Source organism: Bos indicus, chromosome 18 (genome assembly GCF_029378745.1).
Source record: "Bos indicus isolate NIAB-ARS_2022 breed Sahiwal x Tharparkar chromosome 18, NIAB-ARS_B.indTharparkar_mat_pri_1.0, whole genome shotgun sequence".
Taxonomy (NCBI): domain Eukaryota; kingdom Metazoa; phylum Chordata; class Mammalia; order Artiodactyla; family Bovidae; genus Bos; species Bos indicus.
Window position 1 is genome coordinate 37,034,572 of NC_091777.1, and position 13,136 is coordinate 37,047,707.

Consider the following 13,136-nt stretch of genomic DNA (forward strand, 5'->3'; position numbering starts at 1 on the left):
GAGGGGCGGCAGGAGCAGCCTGGCATCTGGTTGCTCTAGCTCTCCTCCCCCTCCCAAACTTAGTGTCAGTGCCTTCAACCAGAATGGCCCACGTTGTTAGCATTGCACCGTGGTGTTTCTTTGATCTGGGTAGGGGTGTCTGCTGAATTGAGCCAGCTTTTGCTTGGTTCCTTGAAGACGTAGGCGCAGTGCTGCTCTCCAGTGCAGTGGGTCAGCCCCGCTCTTGTTACCTGGAGTGTCAACAGGCCTGACCTCCAGATGGTGCTGTGCTGGGTCGGGGGAGCTGTATCACTTGCTGGAGAGTTTCCACATCATGTTCCTGATTAGTTGGTTATGGACCCTCAGCCACCAGTTACCATTTGAACATACCGTTCAAAAACTACTGGCCACCCCCTCCCTGTACTGCTTCATTTTAGTCAGTTGTGTTTCGTTACCTTTATTTAAAACGGAAGGCCCTTGCCTTTTTTTTTTTCTCCTAACCTGCTTCCTTCTTGCTGCTGCTTGAACACATTGGCAAGTCACAGGGGTTAGCAGAAACTGGAGGGCTGCTGGGGCTCATCGCCACAGTTCTCATCACAGTTGCCATGCCTTCCCACTTCTCTCTTTACCCTGAGTGACAGGGCAAACACTTGTCTTGTTCGCTGCTGAGCCTGGCACAGTGGTGATGCTCAACATGGCTAATAAGTGCAGAGGAACTTCCTTCCCTAAGTGCTTACTCTGAAATTCACTTCCTCCCTACCTGGGGATTCCATTCTTAACCCTCTGCCTACATTGATTTACACTGTGGAAGTTGACTTCTAAAACTTTCATTAGCTCAAGGTGCTGAATCATGTGTTTGGTTTTGCAGCTGATCTATGTGCCCAAGATGGAAGAGAGTTTCTTCCTCGTAAAGGCAAGGATTTGTTGTCTTTGGGTTGTACTGTCTTGGGTTAATTGATCAAATCCATCCTTGTTTATTACAACCATAAATCTTATCTATTGTCAGCAACAGAATCTCAGGCTTTCCCCGAGGTCCACACTGAGCAGTCATTTTCTTTGGGCCTTAAGTCAGGAAGTGTCCAGCAGATACTACCAATCTGTATGACAAAGGCATGATTAAGGACTGTTAACCTCAGGGCCTGTAAGGAACCTTCAGAATGTTTTAATGCCATCCTGCAAGGGAAAGGAGGCTCACTGAATCCTAATTTTCCTAAGGGGCCACGTTTTCAATATAAACGAGAGCTTACTACAGATTCCGAGAGGGCTGAGTCTGTCCCTACCTCAGGGCAGCGCTGGCCCTGTTCCTCCCTGAAGTGTGAGGGACGCAAAGCCAGACTTGGCTGGCTTGCATGGCCTCACACACCCCAGACTTGGCTGTTTAGAGAAAGCACTTGGGAAGAATGGGTCTTTCCTGGGTCGTTTGATTAACTACTGTTTAAGATACATTTTCTCTATAAACAGCTTACTGGACTTCTTACTATACCTGTATTTGGATTTTGGAGGACTTCGGTAAGAGTACCTGCATGGCAAAACTCAACATAAAAATGAGCTCCTTCACCTCTTGACAAAGCTCTGACAGAATGTTAAAGCTAAAACCGTTGTCGCCATGATGCTGGTTTATTTTTTCAGAATAAGTGTGGTGACGAGGAAATAGATGTCCTGCTTTCTGTTTCTGCCCTGACTGTGACAGGAAAAGGCTCATTGCTCCTTCTCAACTACAGGCAGTCCCCACTTGTTGAAACCACTTTGCACTGCTTTGCTTCTCTGAAAGACCTACATTAGTACCTGTTTTCACTAATGGAAAGAAACTTGAAGAGGACTTTCACTTTAACAAAAAAGGCAAAAGCCAAAACAGCATTCCACTTCTGTTTTGCAGCAAGCTCTTACAGAAGCAGCAAGCACTCAGAGCAGCCAGAATGGCACCACCAAGCTCCTTCCCCAGGAGCTACACTCAGCATCTCAGCATCCAGCCGTCATCGCTTTGCACTGTGTCTGTGAGCGTCTGTGCTGCATCTCGATTTATTCTGTGCATCTGTTAGCATGATGTGTCCTCCGTAACTGCTTCTTCCCTGTGTGCTATTTCAGCTTAGGAAAGGCTTCGTCAGAATGTTCTTTCAGATCACGGGGAAACCTGTATCGCTCCACGCCCTGCTCCATGGCCTCCACCCAAAGAATGAGCCACGTACCAGCTACCTAAGAGATCTCAGCAGGAAAACCTTCCCCAGGCCTATTAAAGGTGGAAAGCAAAAGCCCGAGACCTAAACTGTATCTGAACCTTGAAAAATGTATGACCACTCAGTTACGTTAAGACTGTCATTGAACTGGGGATATTCTGTCCTGTGTTGTGCTTCCACAGGCAGACTGGTATCCAAAACAAACAGAGACTGTGCAAGTAACACACATGGACCCTTTGTAACATAAGACTTGGTGAAGACGAGCAACCACAGCCTTAATCTGCATTTTAAACATAGCTTTCAGACGTTTGGGGGTTACATCGTAATCTGATCTTGGCTTGGGGAATAGATGGCTACACCCTTCTGAAATCACGTCTACTGAGAGTGGCTATTTATTTGCACCCCTCACCTCCCATCTCTATACAAAATTGCTAGGAAATGCCCACTCCTTTAGGGGAGATGTTTCTCTTTTCAAGTTGAAGATATATTGTCCATAGCTCATTTCAGGGTACACATTTTTAGCATCCTCCTCCAACTCAGTTCGGCAGCTTTGGCAGTCTGTTGTTTTCTGTCAGAGCAGAGCCAGCACCAAGTCCAGCAAGGAAGATGTGCCCAGCTCAAAGCTGGAGTGTGTGTGTCTTGGTCAGTCATTCACCTCCATCCAGTGGATGTTTGTAAACGTCTTGCTGTCCATTTTGTCAATGAACAGGCAGCCCTGCAAGTGGTCCATCTCGTGCTGGATGATGCGGGCTGCCCACCCACTCGCCTGCCACACCACCTGCTCTCCTCTAGGGTCCAACCCTGCAAAGGAAGGTACAGCCTGGGTGAGGACATGCTGGAACTGCGTCATTCTCAACCTACTGAGACCTTCCCTGCCCCTGGCTGTGTTTACAAGAGGCAACATCGGAAGGGAATGCAGACTGCAGCGCCTCTCCCTCCTAAAAAATGAAGTCTGAACTGTGACTCTACCAAGTATTCAACCAGGTTCCCAACCCTGACAGGGGGGTTGCTAGGCTCACTATGGGGCTAAAATGAGACATGATCTTCCCAAGTGGCTTGCTCAAGAAGAACCACCATCCCAACCCTCCAGCAAAAAATCACATTCTGCAGAATATCCTGTGGTATGACAGACAGGTACTGGCTTATCACCCTGAGCTAGGCAAAGCTGGGTTCCACTTCTCCCAAGCCACCACGACAGATCTAATAGCAGCAGAGATGCGTGTGTGTGTGTGTGAGAGAGAGAGAGAGAGAAAAGAGACACAGGGTGAGCGACAGGGCAGAGGACGGGGTGAGAGCTCACAGTGGAACCAGGCCACTCTTCCAGTCCCCACCCCTGTGCCCCGGTTGAGCTGGCTCTGCTCTCACAGGCACCTCCCGCCCCATCCCATCAGTCCTGAATTTCGTCCACTCTAGGGTCTGCTCTTTGTTCATGTCGGTAGGCTCCTGAGATCAGCCATCAACATGTCTACACTTTAACTGCAACTTGGGGTAAACTGTTTCGTGGGATCCGAGCCCGCCGCCTACATAGGTTGAAGGGGAGCACACAGGCACCCAGTCGCCGCCCCAGGGACCCCACCTCTCCGCACCTGAGATCTGCACCGCCTGGAAGCGGGGCACGCAAGCAAGGAAGCCGGCGACACTCTCGCAGCCTTCAGGGAAGGTGACCAGGCGGCTGTCCAGCACCCGCAGGCTGGGGTTCACGAACACGCGCAGGGGGAAGGGCTCCATCTGACGGGCCTCGCGCACACGCGGCGCGCAAGCGCGGAAGAGCGTCTCAGGGAACTCCAGCGCCAATACCTGCAGAGGCACTCCGAGTTGCGGCGCGCTCAAGCCCACGCAGTGCCGACGCCGCATCACTTGCACTAGCCGCTCCACCAGCCGCTGCAGCTCGGGTCCCGCCAGCTGCGCGGGCTCTACCGGGGCCGCCACGGCCCGCAGCGCCGGATCCCCAACCTGGCACACGCGCGGGTACGGCGGCTCCGGCGTTCCCTGCACCAGACGCCGCACGTAGCGCCAGTAGGAGCGCCGGCGCGCCGGCCCCTCGAGTCCATCCCGGGTGGGCGTGGAGCTGTAGGCCCGGACGCCGCCGACCGCTACCCGCTCTCCCCACAGCAGGGCCGACCCAACGCAGCGCGGCGCCCGCAGCCACCGCAGCAGCAGCCCAGCCCCCAGGAGACCCATGGCGCGTGGAGCAGTCTTCCGGCCGGCCGCGTCCCTCGCCGGCCCCCGTAGCCGAGGCTCCGCCACCAGGGACGCCGGGAAGTGAAGTTTCCGTGCCCCTTCCGGGAGCGCCGGCGCCGCTCCCCGTACGCAGCCTGCCTCTCCGCGGCGGCTTTCAGCCTTATTAAGTCCCTTTTACGATAGTTTAACCAAGCATTTTCAAGAATAGCCAAGAGGTTCACTATTTTTAAAATTTAATTGGAATATGGTTGCTTTACAGTATTGGGGGTTCTCTCTTGAATTACCCCTTTTGCAGCCTCTCCCACGCGCGGCAACACCCGTTCCCACCGGGGTTGCCTAACTTTCCCCGGCCCCACGTCCAGATACCGGCCGCATCAGCCTGGGGGGCAGGCAGCGCCGGTCAGATGCCCGCACTAGGCTCGTCGGGCTGCGGGGGCCCCGCGGACTCCACCTCCTCCTGCCCCGCGTCAGGGACAGCCGGGGTGACCGGGGTGACGGGCTCGGGGCTCGGCGCGTTGGGCGGCAGTGCTGGCGCTGGAGCCGGGAGCTCAGGGACTAGCTCCTTGTCCAGACAGAAGACCGGCTCTCTCTTGGGCAGAATAAAGGCCAGAGGCTCCTGGACGACGCTGACGTTCACATGCCCCAGGTTTCCGTACTTGGAGAGCTGAGTGGGTGGAATGCCTGACCCAGAAGGTAAAGAACATAAGTGAAAAAAGCGTTTAATAAGTTTAAATATTTATGTGTCACAAGGGGAAAAAACCCAAAATACTTATTGGGAGTAACGAACACAGTTACCACATTTCAGTACAGTAAGTCACCTTTGTGACAGGGGACAGGGAGCTGTGCCGTAAAGCCAGACTGTGAACGTAATCGGAACAGCTCAGTGCAGGGCGGATGGAGATAGACAGTGCCAGGAGAGCCAGGACAGGCACCGGCTTCCCCGGACAGGGCCAAAGAGAAGCTGGGGGAGCCAAGAGCAGCCACTCTGCTGGTGGGACCACTGCCCACTGCTCTCCCACATGCCCTTCACCGCACAGAGACAGTGGACAAAGGGATACGAAGGCAAATTACAAAAAAATACTTCATAAACACCGTCTATAAGCATTCATGGCAGTGGAATCATAGTGGTTTTTTGTGATTGGCTTCTTTCACTTAGCCAGATATAAACATATTGAATGAGTCTACTGATAAGAAACGTCCAGAAAGGGAGAATCTACTGCAACAGAAAGTAGGTTAGTAGTTGCCAGGGGTTAAGGGTGGGATTAGAGACTTCCCTGGTGACTCAGACGGTAAAGCGTCTGTCTTCAATGTGGGAGACCCGGGTTCGATCCTGGGTCAGCAAGTTCCCTGGGTAAGGAAAAGGCAACCCACTCCAGTACTCTTCCCTGGGAAATCCAATGGACGGAGGAGCCTGGTGTCCATGGGGTCCCAAAGAGTCGGACACGGCTGAGCGACTTCACTCACTCACTCAAGGGTGGGATTGGGGAATGAACACCAGGGATCTTTGGGATGATGGACATGTTCTAAAGTTAGATGATACCAATGGTTGCACACACCTCTGTACATTTTTACTAAAAACTCTGAATTTTAAAAATAGGTAAGTTATTTAGTATGTGAATTATGTCAGTAAAATAGTTTTAAAAATCTTATCTTCTCATTTCTTACCTAAGGTCTGTGCTATCTGAGCTGGAGGAAAAAGGACTTGGAGACAGCGATTTAAGTAAGGAACAAGGTCTTCCAGGAAGACAGTGCAGAACTGGACAAAGAGCTCTTGCTCCCCACTGCTGAAGGCAGCCTCTTCCGCACGATGGAAGGCCAGGATTACTTTAGTTACCTAGGAGAAAAGGGCACCACCAATTACCTGTTAATCTATCCCCATCAGCAGTGACAAAGATGTGCAGCCCTCAAGTTTTCCAAAAGAACAGTCTTTCCAAACAGTACATCATTATCTTGTTTAAATTCACAATTGTGGTCAGTCTTCACAATTCTGTTACTTCAATGATGTATTTCTTACTCAACTAGTTTTATTATTGGTGCAGTTTCCAATTCCAGTGCAGGAACATCATGAAATACACAGAATACATCATTTTTGGCTCCCATGGGAGATGGACTAGAACTCTGATGGATCCAGGAAAATACCAGCGTTTTACTGAGTAAGGCCTCTGACGTTCCAGAATGCTAGAACCACTAGAAAATTGTAAAGGAGAAGGAAAACAGAGCTGGAAAAGAACATACATTATTTTCACATACAAAGAACATTCACTATTTCCACATACAAATAACAGAGCAAGCCTAGCTAACATTACAGACAGCTGTGACAGGGTTAAGAGCAGAGACTCTGGGAAATTGCCTGGTGGTTCAGTGGTTAGGATGCCGAGGGCCTGGGTTCAATCCCTGGTCACAAGCTGCAATGTACTGCCAAACAAACAAGTAAATAACAGAGCCTCTGGTGCTAGATGTTCTGGGCTCTAGTTCCAGCTGTGTACTCAGTGCTTCTGTGGCCTCTAAGTGATTATTAAGCCCTCTGTGTCTGATAGTTCGCTCATCTATAAAGCAGAGCCAGCAGAAGGACCTAACCTCATAGAGTTGTGAGGATAAAGGCTGAATATGTATAAAGTATGATGATCTATGTGACATGAGGTAAGCTCTAGATGGATATTAGGTAATTACTATTATCTGAATTTCACTGACCCTATAAAGTTTCATTGCTCATGCTTTCTTGCTGTTTCTTACCGGAGGACATCAACAGAAAGACTTGATGCAACCACGTCACAACTGCCACCTGGCTGACAGGGACTATAAGATGCCATCAATTATAAGAAGCACCTCAACATCTAAAGATTTAATGTTTAAAAATGTGCACCATACTCGGATATTAGTGGGATCGGTAGTGTTACTTATATTAGGCAGAATTCTAAGATGGCTCTTGTGATCCCCACCTCCTGGTACCCACTCCCTTGTGTTTTCTCCTCCTCCTTGAGCACAGGCAGAACCAATAGGATATGGCAAAGGTGAAGGATTCTGCAGTTTTCATTAACATCCCAAATCGGCTGACTGTGAATTAATGAAAAAGGAAGTTATCCTGGGTGGGCCTGACTTAATTAGATGAGCCTCTTAAAAAGAGGACTGAGGAAGAGACTCAGGCAGGAGAGATGCTCTCCCACTGGCTCTGAAGAATCAAAAGCTGTGAACTGCTCATGGAGTGGGGTGGTCTCTAGGAGCTGAGGGCCTCAGTCCTACAACTGTAAGGAATAGGAATACGCCACCGTGAATGAACCTGAAAGGAGGGGATCCTGAGACCCAGATGAGTCCACGGTCGGTCGGGCCAACAACTCGACTGCAACCTTGTGAGCAGGTCAGCCCAGTTATACTGTGCCTGGACTCCTGACCCACAGAAATCGAGACATGATAAATATGTATTGTTTCTGCTATGTTTGTGTGAGTTTGTCATGCAGCAACAGAAAACCAATACATCACTGAAAAATTACTACAAGTGAGCCACTTCACGAAGGAGGACTAAGCAGACCTTTTCAACTAGAAAAACCTCTAAAACCACACTAAACCTAAGTCAACAGACACCGTCACACAGACTGGTGTATTACAAAAGTCGCCACCTGTAACGAAAGGAGCGCCCCCACCGCCCCCCCGACCCCCCGCCCCGGCAAAAAAAAAAAAAGGAGGCCCCAGTAGAGAGCCAACAGTCTGCGCTCACCTTGTCAAGGGCGTCCTCCAGGGCCCTGGTCACCTCCTGCGCCAGGGCCACAGGGCAGCAGAGGCGCAGATCATTGAAAGCGACCAGAATGCTGTTGAGGAAGCAGGCAAGGGGCGGGAAGTCTAAGAGCACCATGGGCGGCTGCAGCGTCCCTGGCTGAGTGACTGGAGCAGCAGCCGGCAGGGCACTGCTGCCCAGGACGGCTGGAGTCGAGATGAGGGTGTAAGAGTTCATTTCATCCTGGAACTTCTCGACAGCCTCCTGAATTGCTTTCTGGAAAGTGCTGATAGCCACCTGCTGGAAAACAGGCACCAACTGACCCCGGAAATCAGCCCCTACTCGACTGAAGGACAGCCCAAAGTACATGCACTGGCCCAGCAGAGAGTCCAGACGGCTGCCAATCCCTCGGTTAAGGTCGGTCTCCAGCACCTGCAGGAACTGTGAGACTTTCTGCAGCACCCAGCCATGGAAGATGGCACTCTCATTCACCATGTGTTCACCCGTGGCAGGAGGCAGCAGAGGGTCCTCATCTGAGAAGATGGCACGGTACTGGGTGATAATATCAAAGAGATGGACACGGCAGGCCTCGATGGTTTTTGTGATGTGGAAATAGGGATCATCATTGGGGATGGCAGTCAGGATGGAACGGAGCCAAGCATCTCGGGCCTGAAGAAACTTGACCCTCAGCTCAGCCTCGGTGAAGACATCCATTTGCCGTAGAAAGCCAATGACACGGAGGCAGGCAGGGAGCTGGATGTTGGTCCTCAGTTGTTGGATCAGCTGGCTCAGCATCAGCTGCATGGACTGGCGCACTTCGTTCACAATGCCCTGACAACACAGGGTGAGTCAGTACGTTGGGGAAGACACTCCCCACAATCCATTCCACTAGCCCTGAATATTGCCAATCAATATTCCCACTGCTGTCCTGATGTATGAGACAGACCTCCTACAACTGATGCATCCAGGCTCACCAACAAAGATTTGGTTCACTGTGGCCTACAGGCCCCGCCTGGTTCTCCTGCCCTCACCTGCGTCCTAACGCTCTCCCCTTGCTCACCGCATACCAGCCAGAATGGCTGTCTTGTTTACTTCTAAACACTCCCAACTTCTTCTCTCCTTAGCCTGCTATACTTGGTTGGACACTTTCTGGTTTGGTGTCTCCCTACATCATCATGTGGCTGGCTTCTCATAATCTGGATCTCAGCTTAAATGTTACTTCTCTAGAAAAGCCTTTCCTGACCACTCTTCCTGGAGCAACCCACCTAGTTTTCTAGCCCGCTCCCTGGCGTATTTCACTATCTGAAAGGATATTATTTATTTGCCAGTTAACAGCTTATAGTCACACAAGGCACAGCCTTGCCTTTGTTCACACTACTTCCCCAGCACCTAGATCACTGTCTGGCCCGTGGTTAATATTTATCAATTGACTGAATAATGAATGTATGTTTTATGAGCAAGCCTGCTTGCCTTGCAGTAACTGATGTGAAATATGCAAGGAGTTTCCCCAAGATTTATGCCTAAAGGGTCAGTGATGACCACAGAATTACTGACCATAAGAACATCGGTTTGAGTCTTCTCTGGGCAAGTTGGCTACCTGGATGACAGGGATGGAGGAGTATTTCCTTTCTAGTCGGCGTACATAGGCTGCCAGCTCCAGGGCCTCTTCATAATAGCTGTTCCGGACACAGGTGTCCATGAGCTGAGGGATCTCCAGGATTTCCAGGATTTCTGTGTGCCGGTTTAGAGTCAGGGTGTTCATCCGGCGATTGGAACTGATCTCCTCAGCCTCTTTCACAAAATTCCTAGCAAGTCAGGAGAACATTTGGTAGTTCACTACTGTGCATCCAGTTACCAAGCACTTACTATGAACTGACACCAGGCTAGACGATTAATGTAATCTAATCTTCACACCAAACTCATCAGGTACTTTTATCCCAGAGATTTTAAGCAACTTGTCTAAGATCACACAACTAGTAAGTGATTAAAAAAAAAAAAAAGATTTCAATCCAGATATGCCACTTAACAAGCCATGGCAAGGTACTTAAGTCTCTCTGAACTGTTTCTTCATTAGTAAAATAGTACTATGACCCATCTCATAAGGACGTGAGGATTAAATGAGTTGATGGGTGTAAACCATTTAACACAGAATCTGATATGGAGTAAATGTTCCTTTAATAACAGCTGTTCTTATTTGCGTGATGCCCCTAGTAGCTTTGAACTACAACCTAATCCTCAAGTTCCCCCAGCCTCTTAATCTTCTCTGCTGTTGTCCAACCTTAGTTCCTGCTACAGTCTCCCTTCTCTGTAACTGCAGAGGCCTGCTTTGTGAAGCCCCCTCTCTATTCTAGAGAACTGGAAGAATATGAAAGCTATTCTCAAATATTGAAAGACTCTAAAGAAAACACTTTTCTCATGAAAGGCCGGAAGGCAGAATTAGGGATTATGAAGGAGAGAGGCAGAATATGGTTCAAAAAGGAAGTTTGGTGGGGTTTTTGTGGGGTTTTTTGAGTATTACTGCTCCCAAATGGGATTTCCCCGTCAGTCTCCTGTCAATGAAAGTTTTGGATCAGATGATCTCTGAAAGCTATCGTTATGTACGTGTGTGTTGTGTATATGTGTGATGTGTGTATGTTTACGTAAATATGCACATATATTAAACTGACAGTTGTAGGGTGTTAATTATGATATGTCAGACCCAATGATAAGTGCTTTGTATGCATTCCATTTAGTGCTCACAACAGCCCTATAAGAGGGACGTGCTTGCTGGGTTCCAATTCTGACTTCGAAACATCCTGGGGCGGTCTCAACTTCCTTATACACAAAATGGGAATGGCGTACCTACCTCGAAGGCTGCTGTGATGCTTAAAAAGATTAATAAAATGCTCACAGGAGAAGCTGGAATATGGTAAGCACTAAGTGTTAAGTACTTCTATCATCATAAAGACAGCTATTACAGTTATTAGAAGCCCCTCTAGCTCCGGGCCCGTCGCACCTGCAGCTCTGTTGGAAGCTGGGCAAGCGGTCGAGCAGGCGGCCGAGCGACTCCTCCACATCCCCAAAGAGGCGGTGGATGCGCTCGGTGCACTCGGCGCCGCGGATGAAGGTCTTGTAGTTGGCGAAGGCCAAGTCGCGCGTCTGCTGCAGCAGCTGCGCTCGCTCCTCGGCCAGGCGCTCGGGCTCCCGCCGCAGCCGCTCCAGTCCTGAGCCACTCAACTCCCTGAGATAGCGTCCCACGTCAGGCCGCTCACGCCACTGGGCCTCCGGAAAGCGGTCCCGGAACAGCGATGCCAGGAGCCCTTCATCCTCCACCTCCCCGAGAGCAGCCGCGGTGGCTGTCGTCGTGGCCGAGGCCGTAGTTGAAGATGGGATAGTCGCCGTCGCCGCCATCTTTTCGGCAACAGCGTCACTTCCTCTCCCGTCCAGGGAGGGCGCTGACTTTCTTATCTAGAACCGGAAGCGGCGGGGGGGGGGGCGGTCACGGTCTCTATGGTTTCTCGTCAGGCCGGCTTTCTTTTCCCGAGAGTCCTCCAGACTACGGGGCGCTAGCGTGGGGAACGATTAGAAAGCAGCTAGAGAGGCCGGCTTTGGGGTTGCCAAGGAGAGCCCGGCGGCTGGGCTTCCGTTTCCGCTAACTGAGGCACGAGGATCCGGCGTTGCAACCCAGCGGGAAAATGAGGCCGCTTACTGAAGAGGAGACCCGAGTAATGTTTGAGAAGATAGCAAAATAGTAAGAGCGCTGGAGCAGAAGAGGGAGTGTGTGGTTGGCGGGGACGGGCGTGGGTGGGGCGGGGGTCGCGGTGCGTGGACGACTCCGGGCGCGGTCTCCAGTCCTCATTTTTCTCTCAGCATCGGGGAGAATCTTCAGCTGCTGGTCGACAGGCCCGACGGCACCTACTGTTTCAGGCTGCACAACGACCGGGTGTACTACGTGAGGTGAGGCGGCGCGGGGCCAGGTAGGCAGCGTGGAGTGGGTTCGGGCCTGGGTCCCACCGTACTCCCTCACCTCCTCTTTCCCTATCCCTTCAGTGAGAAGATTTTGAAGTTGGCCGCCAATATCTCCGGTGACAAGCTGGTGTCGTTGGGGACGTGTTTCGGAAAATTCACCAAGACTCATAAGTTTCGGTTGCATATCACGGCTCTGGATTACCTAGCACCCTATGCCAAGGTTTGTAGGGTGGTTTCAGCTCGCCGCTAGGGATGGAGTCAGTGTAGGCTGAGGGCCACGTCAGAACGCAGAATTAGGCACATCTGCTATGCAGCGGAGTTGCTGACCGTGCCTAGGGTCAGTGCCAGCACCTGAAGCTGTACATCTGCTACCTGGGCGTCGTTGGGGCTGGGGGCTAGGAGCTAACCCTGTGGGGCTGCGTAGTGGTCTTATCTCCAGCAAAAATGGAAAAGCCTATGCAGACGCAGCTCGAGACTGAAAAGCAAATAGGTGGCTATGAAGAGGAGCCCATTGGGGTACAGAAAAAGAGCTGTTAAACGTTTAGCCCATGGGAGAAATTGAAGAGTTGAGGAAAGAATCTCTTGGTAGTTCTCGTCATAGAGTGAACGGTTTAAGGGAAACAGGCCTCTTTCCCTGAAAATTCATATGACAAAATAAATGATGTGTGGAAATAACAATCACTATGTTTTGTACCTCCAACTGACATAGTATTATAGGTCAAGGTACTTCAGTTTTGAGGTCACAGAGTCGGGCACGACTGAGCAACTGAATATACACATACACGCACATAATTCAATGTCAAAGTAAGAAAAGCTTAGTTCATAAGAAGAATAAACCACAGACGTGGTAGCTAGCTGATCTACAAGGGTGTAACTGTTAGCATTTTTATGTCTTTTGGGTTTAATTCTTTTTCTTCTAGTATAAAGTGTGGATAAAACCTGGAGCAGAGCAGTCCTTTCTGTATGGGAACCATGTGCTGAAATCTGGACTTGGGCGAATCACTGAAAACACTTCTCAGTACCAGGGAGTCGTGGTGTACTCCATGGCAGATGTCCCTCTGGTGAGTAGAGATGGTGGCTGTTAAATAATCAAGTATCTTTTCTTTCAAGAAGAATGTGTTTTCAGTCTGCTCTTGAGAGGCTAA

The 13,136-nt window shown here is 50.4% G+C and overlaps 2 protein-coding genes across 8 annotated transcripts in view; one reads left to right on the forward strand and one right to left on the reverse strand.

Moving 5' to 3' along the window:
- Positions 1–1,577: 1,577 nt before the first annotated feature.
- Positions 1,578–11,472, reverse strand: COG8 (component of oligomeric golgi complex 8). Of its 4 annotated transcripts, XM_070771973.1 has the most exons (6): positions 11,039–11,472; positions 9,641–9,848; positions 8,047–8,874; positions 6,000–6,168; positions 4,842–5,015; positions 2,523–2,954 (listed from the first exon to the last, which is right to left on the reverse strand). In XM_070771973.1, the coding sequence occupies exons 1-6, from the start codon at positions 11,431–11,433 to the stop codon at positions 2,797–2,799; spliced, it is 1,932 nt and encodes a 643-aa protein (XP_070628074.1). In that variant the 5' UTR covers positions 11,434–11,472; the 3' UTR covers positions 2,523–2,796. The 4 variants fall into 4 exon arrangements, with proteins under 4 accessions (XP_070628073.1, XP_070628074.1, XP_070628075.1 ...); XM_019978505.2 differs by lacking the exon at positions 2,523–2,954 and having other exon boundaries at positions 4,551–5,015; positions 11,039–11,470; XM_070771974.1 differs by lacking the exons at positions 4,842–5,015; positions 6,000–6,168.
- Positions 11,473–11,518: 46 nt separating this feature from the next.
- Positions 11,519–13,136, forward strand: part of NIP7 (nucleolar pre-rRNA processing protein NIP7) — a 66,886-nt gene continuing 65,268 nt past the window's right edge. For 2 of the 4 annotated variants that reach the window (XR_011561753.1, XM_070771981.1), the window contains exons 1-4: positions 11,519–11,773; positions 11,893–11,979; positions 12,073–12,211; positions 12,912–13,052. Coding sequence is in view for 2 of the 4 variants with exons in the window: in XM_070771981.1 (XP_070628082.1) it covers positions 11,718–11,773; positions 11,893–11,979; positions 12,073–12,211; positions 12,912–13,052 (423 nt within the window). In the remaining 2 variants the exon portion in view is untranslated. The remainder of the gene's footprint in view (positions 11,774–11,892; positions 11,980–12,072; positions 12,212–12,911; positions 13,053–13,136) is intronic. The other 2 variants (XR_011561754.1, XM_019978513.2) reach the window with 2 other exon arrangements.